Raw genomic sequence first — 7,766 nt, forward strand, 5'->3', positions numbered from 1 at the left:
CAGGAGGCACTGTGGTGATGCTCTCAACCGTTAGCTCTGTGGCTCTCAGAGCACAGAACGGAAGACTGAGTCAAATCCCTGCATGGTGGCTGTTGTGCTCTGGGCTTTCAGTCCCTCTCCTTCTTTGTTCCCTTATCCTGTCAGACTTGGCCTTCTAGATCCAGGAATTGGCTACCCAGGTGTAACAAGATGATGGTCCCTGGAACAATGGAAATGCGGGTCCCTTGGAAGGCCGTGTCCCCAAATCTCACAGGTAGCCTCAGCCATGGTAGGCAATATGGTCTCCTTATGTACCATGCATAGGTTCCCAGGTCCAACCCTCAGACATGACAGCTGAGGTGGGGTGTGGGCAGGCAAGGGGGCATTAATGATTGGCCCGTGTTACTGGCTACCCATCACTGCCCTCAGAGAATGCTCTGAGCCCCAGCCAGGGAGGTTTGGGTGGGAAATAGAGGTTAACAATTGCTCAGCTTGGGGGTATCTTGTTGTCCTGCTAAGTTCCTGGGAAGGAACAGAGGGGATTAAACATTAATTCAGGCTCTCCAGCAGAGGGACAGGGGCTGAAGCACGAGGAGGAGTGGGAGAAGTCAGGGACAGCTTGGACATGATCCCTGACTGTCAGTTCTCCAAAGGAGGGATGTCTCTAGGGTCCAGACCCAGCAGGAGGCTAAGGAGCAGCCAGGCCAGTGTTGTTGACCTAGAGTGCCCTATGGCTGGCTTCCTTCCTTCCTTCCTTCCTTCCTTCCTTCCTTCCTTCCTTCCTTCCTTTTTTCCTTCCTTCCTTCCTTTCTTTTTTTTTCTGAGACAGGGTTTCTCTGTGTAGCTTTGGAATCTATCCTGGAACTCACTCTGTAGACCAGGCTACTCACAGAGCTCTGCCTGCCTCTGCCTCCCAAGTGCTGGGATTAAACGCATGCACGTGCCACACCACCCAGCTGCCCCATGCCTTTCTTATAGGTGTTTAAAGAGGCAGAGCAGTTTCCGGCTTCTGCAAAGAGAAACAGCTGTGGGCCTGTGTAACTTCTCTGAGGCATTAAGACTGTATGCAGCCAGGCGTGGCGGTGCACGTCTTTAATCCCAGCACTTGGGAGACAGAGGCAGGTGGCTCTCTGTGCATTTGAGGACAGCCTGATGCACAGAGTGAGTTCCAGGCCAGCCTGGGCTACATGGCAAGACCTTGTCTCAAGCAAGAGAACAATCCCCAAACAAATAACAAGACACAAGATGCTGCAATATCAAACTTGTGGGCAAAGAACTGGGGCTTTCAGTGCTGGGAAGGCGACTAATTCTTTCTCCTTGCCCAGGCAGGGAAGATGTCTGTGGAGGCCAAGGAGTGTGTGTATTGGGAGCCATTGGACGAGACATTTCAGAAACTCACTCATCCAAAGACGCACACAGCCCTGCTACCCCGGCACTTCCCCTCCCTGGCCCCGTTTTGGGAGTCCAGAGAAGTTGTCTTGGAATACCAAATGCTGACAAACCATCTTGGAGGAAAGCAAGAGACATAATACTAGGGTGGGCAGGGGAGGTTCAGCTGAGGTGCTGTTGCACCAGCCTGGACTTTTCAAATAAGAATGGCCCCAATTCTGACAATGCTCTTCAGAGATAACTTCCTCTTGGTAGATAAGAACTCTGGATCTTGGAGTAAAGTAATTTGCCCCAAATCACTCAGGTAACTGGTCTTAAAACCAGAGCTTAAGTCAAATTTCCTGATTCCCGGTTTTAGGTTCCTGTCAACACCTCCAAGAATGCTGAATGATGCGGTGGTTAAGAGTCTGGACTTTGGAGCATTTCTGGCTGGTTCTAATCCCAGTGATGCAGGTTATTGGCTGTGTTACCTTGAGTGATTTACTTAACCTCTTTGTGCCCTGGTTTCCTCAGCTGGAAGATGGGAAACATTCCTGCTTCATAGTCCTTAGGGAGACTGAGTCAATATTTGTAGATTGACTTAAACAGTTCTGGGAGCACGTGAGCGATATGCGTTTCATTGAGTAAAATCAAATCAGCCCAAGGCTATGTCTTGGGTAGGTCAGCTGGGCCCTGATGGCCAGCGTCCACCTCTGCTCCCAGCACATGTGCCCTTACCTGGTCATCCAGAAGGAGCTCACAGAAGGCTGGGATGTACTTGGCCCACTCCACCAGAACCAGCAGCTGTTCTTTCATGGACTCGCACACGTCCGTAATATTGGCGATCTTCTTTGCCCGAATGTCACCATTGATCCCAGAGATGGGAGACGTGATCTGTGGGACACAAGGGAATGTTGGGGAAAGCGGGGTTTCCCTGAACTTCCCTAGGAAGTCCCCTGTCTGGTGGCAGCTCTGCCTGGACTGCAGGGTCAGTAAGCAGCTCTGAGCAGAGGGACAGGGAGGACTCAGAAGCAGGGAGCACTCCATTTGGACGGCCCCCTGCCCCCTGCCCTGCTCCCGTCTCATCTAGCTCCTCCCTTGGGTGTAAAAGGCCATCATCTTTATCTCATATATGAAGTCACCTTGGCCCAGAGAGGTGCTGTGACTTGTCTGAGGTCGTGCCAGAGGGTGACTGAGCCCATTTGCCACCTTGTGGCAATTGCTACTGCTTTTTGGTAGGACTGCTCTTGAGTCCTCAAGGAGAGCAGTTTATGTGGCCTGCAAACACAGCCACTGTGATGAACTAGACAGACCTCCCCCCCTCCCCCCCAATGCCAGACCTAGGTTTGAGTTCTATCTGTCACAAAAGCTGTGTGTGGCATTGGGTTTGGGCTTCCTTCCACGGTATCTGTGGCCCTTTTTGTGTGAGGCTCCAGCGTCTGGTGGGAGGAGGCTGAGGTGGAAGAAGTGAGCTCCCCCCGGGAGGGAGCCCAGGGAGGTGAGAGGGTCCCCCGGTACCTGCTGCGACAGGACCTCTGCCTGCAGGAGCGCATTAATGGAAGGCAGGCTGCTGTCCTCGTAGCTGGACCTCCGCGTGCTGATTCGGTCCCGCTCATTTTGGACAGCTATGAGAAGGGCAGAGAGAGGTAAGAAGGAGCCCTGAGGGAGGGGGACGTCTCACAACCAGTAAGGAGTTGGGCAATATGGAAGGAGAGGCTTCAACCTGGACTGGGGCTGCCCAGCATGCTGCAGGTGGACGTATACCGAGTGTGTGTGTGTTTGTGTGTGTGTGTGTGTGTGTGTGTGTGTGAGCATACATGTGCCATGGTGGAAGTCAGAGGAGAAATTGTAGGAGTTGGCTCTTTCCTTCTACCACGTGGTTCCCAGGAATGGTCATATCAGGTTATTGTCAGGCTTGGTGTCTGATGTCCCACTGAGTCATTTTTGCCTGTCATGTGTGGGATTTTCTAACTCTGTTTGCAAAGCTCCCCAGGCACCAAAGCTTCCCCCTGCCCTGTATACTGAAGACTGGAGGAATGACGGAGCGCCATGAGGGGCAGGTTAGTGAAAACTCAGAGAAGGACAGACCAGTCTGAGTAGTGCGGCAAGAATCTGCCACCATCCCGGAATCATGACCCCTGCTTGCAAGTTGGTTGGCCCCTTCCCTTCCAAATGATCAACCCTTTCCTCCTGGTGACACAGAGATGGCCCTGAGATTCCTGAGTGACAGACAGAAGTCCTGGGTTGGGACCTGGAGGCCCGGCTGCCCTAGTGGACTGTCTGCTGGGAGGAATCCTGCTCTCTAGACTAATCTGGGAGGATGAGGGAGAAAGCAATTTCTTTCCTCCCCATACCAGGAACTCTCTAGAAGGCAAGGACCGAAGGCGTCTCTTAGTCCTCCAGCCCACCATCCACCCCAGTCAACTCAGTACAGGCCTAAGGTGTCAGACATCCTCTCCACCTGTTTTCTGGAGTCTGAGGGGCCTCGTTGTGGAAGGAGTGAGGATGAGGCTACAGAGCGTTCTCTCTGTGACGGCGGGAACACCTTCCCTGGGGCCTCCGCTTCCGCATCTCTCCGAAGCTGCTTCCCCTCAGCTCCCTGCCTGTCTTCCATCTTAGGAACTAGCAGGCAGTGTCTGTCCTGTACGCAGACACCCCCATACACTCTGGCGCTCGGGGACCTTCTGTGTGAAGGCTGTCACACCACTCTCCCCTCGGCTGGACCAGGTCCTCCTAGAGGTCCTGAGAACCGAAGCACCTGGCTTTCCCTTTTGGGGCTGAGCTGCTCTCAGGGATCCCTCTGAACACACCCAGGTCTCGTATCACTTTCTGCTCAGAATGGCTGTCTCAGCATCTCATCCCAGCTCCTTTGGATGCCCACCCCCCCCCAACCCCCCCCCCCCCCCCCCGCCCCCCCCGCCTTCCCCACCCCCCCCCAACCCCCCCCCCCCCCCCCCGCCCCCCCCGCCTTCCCCACCCCCCCCCAACCCCCCGTCACTCGATCTGTCCCCAACACCTGCCCTTTCCTGTGTCTAGATATCCAGACAGGCCACAAGAAACAAAAACAAAAGCAAAACAACAACAAAAGTCACCACAGGTGCCTTTTCAGCCTCCTCTGACACGGTGTTGTGCCCCAAACTCTGCCCTCTTTTCCTGTTTCGATTTCCCTATCTATTGTGGCATGATTTGCTGAATTCTTTATTATCTAGCTCCAAAGCTTCAGAAGTCAGACCTTCCTCCCTCTTGCTCACTGTCCCCCTGGCCCCTAAAGCACACCCCGACGCAGTGGGAATGCGGTAAATATTTGTGGAGTGAAGAAGTCATGTCAGAGACAGCACGTGACTTCAAGGGACACTCACATTCCCCTCTTCAACTTCTGGATTTCAGAATGTTGAAATCTAGAGTCGGGCATAGTGGTTCATGCCTGTAATCCCAGCATTTGGGAAGCTGAGGCAGGAGGATATGCCAGCTTGGAGTACCGACGTAGGGGTCTGGAAAAAGGCTTAGTTGATGAGAGAACATATCACGCTTCCAGAAGATGAAAGTTTGGTTCCCAGCACCCACACCATGTAGCTCACAACCACCTGTAAGTCCAGCATCAGAAGATCTAACGCCCTCTTCTGCCTTCGAGTGCAAGTGCACTTACATGCTCGAGTGCACACACCCACACCCACATACACACAATAATAATAATAATAGTAATGAATATAAAAAAGAAAAGGAAAGGAAAAAGCGAGACCTTGCCGCAAAAACCCAGAAACAGAGAAGTCAGGCGGCGTAGGACCGAGACCCTGAGGTGGACAAGTTCCCCCACTACACTGATTGTACCAGCCTGCCACACCCTCCCTGGCAACCCAGCCTGCCCTGTCGCCTGCCCCCACTGGGCGCTGTGGGGAGGCGGGCGGAATGAAAGACTGCTGTCAGCAGCTGTACAGAGAGCTCCTCAAGGTTGGCCTGGCCTTATCAGCACCCAAGCGAGCTCAGTCACGGAATGATGTTTTCCTAATGTTTGCGCAGTATTAGCGGGGTCGGGGACCTAATGTAACTTCCATTGAATATTAACCGACAGGATGGGGTGGAGAGGACTTGAGCCTGTCTTCCTAGAGAACCCTGGGTCGGCCCTGGGGGCTGAGCTGGGCTCGTGAGGAAGATCCTCTAGGATGGGCCATGCTCTCCTGTACTTCTTGGCCTGTCTCTGGCCAGGCTTTCTGCTGCCAGAGGCTGGGCCCTTTTGTCCTGGGACCAAGAGCCAAGGTTGGGCGGGCGTCCCTCTCCGTCCCTCTCCTCAGGACAGAATTTTCCACCATTTGCTTGTTCACGAACACTCCCTAGGCTCCCCCACCCACCGTCTCTGCCCTCCAGGGAAGCCTCTTGTGGGCTTTGTGGCCATAACCTGTGCCCAGGCAGGACTCCTGGGCCTGTGAGATCTAAAGCTCTTCTCTGCTATGCCAGGAGGTTTCAGTCACCAAGAACAGAACCTGCCACCCTAAACGGATCTTTCCCAATTTCAACCCAGAGCGCGTGAAGGCTTCATTCTCGCTATCTTTGGTCTTAATCCTCGCCCCACCCCGGCCCATCGTATCACCTCTCTTGCCTCAGTTTCCCCACCTGAGAGTCAGGTAGATCTTTCTTTACTACCCTTAGCTGTTCTGGAAGCCCTGTTTCCAGCTCCCTTTCTGGTCCTCGAGAACTTTAGGGTGTCAGTCCCTAAGTCCATGTGCAGGAGAGGTCGACAGGAAACTAAGTGAAAAGATGTGTCTAGACACCCCGGTCGGTGGCTTTGGGATCTTTCCATCAAGCCAAGGAAAGGTTCTGGGACTGCTAAGACTTGGGCAGAATGAGCAATAGCCTTCCTAGAGCTTGCCCACGGTGGCCCAGAATGCTTTGCTCACAATCCCGCGATAATGCAGGTGTGTGTATGTATACACACACACACACACACACACACACACACACACACACACACACACACAGAGGCACTCAACAGGAGCATTTACTGGCTGCAACACTCTCTGTCAGTGACTCAGTGGCTCTCCTGTCCTCCTGGCAGAAGGGTTAGTTATTTCCCAGCCCAAGAAGCAAACAGTTCAATTCAAGGCTGAGTGAGCTAAGACTGGATGGGGTGGGATTGCTCTTCTCCCAGGAGCTGGAATCTAGGATGACTCGGCTCTGTGGATGCCTGGGACAAGTAGAGCCCAGAGGGGCTGAAAGTCTCCCTCAGACCCACCCCCCCCCCGAAACTGTTTAACAAAAGACACATGGCACATGACCGCAGGCAGACTTACTAGCTAGCCACCTGCCCCATTGGACTGCCTGCCTTTCTCCCACGTGCTGACCATTCTATAGGAGAGAAGCATTCTCAGACGCAATGCCCTATGGGCACTTGTGCTTAGGAATACGGAATCGCCAGTTATCCGAACTGAAGAACATGCGGTCCTTAGTCGTTCATCTGGTCTCCAACATTCACACATGCCCCGCAGCCCATTTACAAAGCAGTCCTCAATGAGAAGATGAGGCGAGCCAGGGAGCAACATGCCCATGGGGCCCTAAAAGCCCCCACTCCCATGTCAGGGAAGCAGAGGTCTGCCAGCATACGGTGTGCATAGTGGGATCTTGGGCTCTAATTTTCCAGCAAATTCCTGAATGCGCTGAGGACCTGCAAGGACCTTTTGAGGGACAGGCAATCAGAAGAATCTCGGAACCGGAGAGCAGAGGCTGGGAAAGGGGGCTGTCATGCTCAGCCTGCCTTCTGTCTCACTCAGTCCAGTGTGGACTGGATCCTGGGATATGTGCGTGCGTGTGTGCATGCGTGCGTGTGTGTGTGTGTGTATATGTGTGTGCAAGTGTGTGTGTGTGTGTGTGTGTGTGTGTGTGTGTGTTCTCATAGAGCTAGACTCTGGCCAGAAGAATACAGTGTGGGCTGGATCCTGGGATATGTGCGTGCGTGTGTGCATACGTGCGTGTGTGTGTGTATATGTGTGTGCAAGTGTGTGTGTGTGTGTGTGTGTGTGTGTGTTCTCATAGGGCTAGACTCTGGCCAGAAGAATACAGTGTGGGCTGGAAGTAAATGTCAGCTGGGAAAAGTGAGTTGAGAGAAGGGAAGGGATTTGAAAATGAACTCAAGTTATTTAGAAAAAAAGTTTAAAGACTTTTTTTTTTATTTGTGAGCTTAAGAGGAAAATAGTCCTTTTTTTCCTATTTCCTCTCTCCCTCTCTCTCTTCTGTATGCTGGGGCTGGCCCAGAGCCCTGCATGTTTACCAGGCATTGGCTCTACTACCATGCTACAGCACTGGCCACTGAAAACAATGTGCAAATGAGGCCTGGCAGGCACCGTGTGGGGCACAGTGTGGGGCACAGTGAGGTGCACAGCATGGGGGCACAGTGTGGGGCACAGCATGGGGCACAGTGTGGGGCACAG

General features: G+C 53.3%; 1 protein-coding gene across 2 annotated transcripts in view; it reads right to left on the minus strand.

The window, feature by feature from the left end:
* Hnf4a (hepatocyte nuclear factor 4 alpha) overlaps positions 1-7,766 on the minus strand; it is a 27,083-nt gene that overhangs the window by 11,663 nt on the left and 7,654 nt on the right. For both annotated transcript variants that reach the window (XM_005362960.1, XM_005362959.2), the window contains exons 4-5: positions 2,866-2,972; positions 2,086-2,241 (exon numbers count right to left, since the gene is read on the minus strand). In XM_005362960.1, coding sequence (XP_005363017.1) covers positions 2,086-2,241; positions 2,866-2,972 — 263 coding nt within the window. The remainder of the gene's footprint in view (positions 1-2,085; positions 2,242-2,865; positions 2,973-7,766) is intronic.

The sequence above is a fragment of the Microtus ochrogaster genome, linkage group LG8, assembly GCF_000317375.1.
Source record: "Microtus ochrogaster isolate Prairie Vole_2 linkage group LG8, MicOch1.0, whole genome shotgun sequence".
In the NCBI taxonomy this organism is placed as follows: domain Eukaryota; kingdom Metazoa; phylum Chordata; class Mammalia; order Rodentia; family Cricetidae; genus Microtus; species Microtus ochrogaster.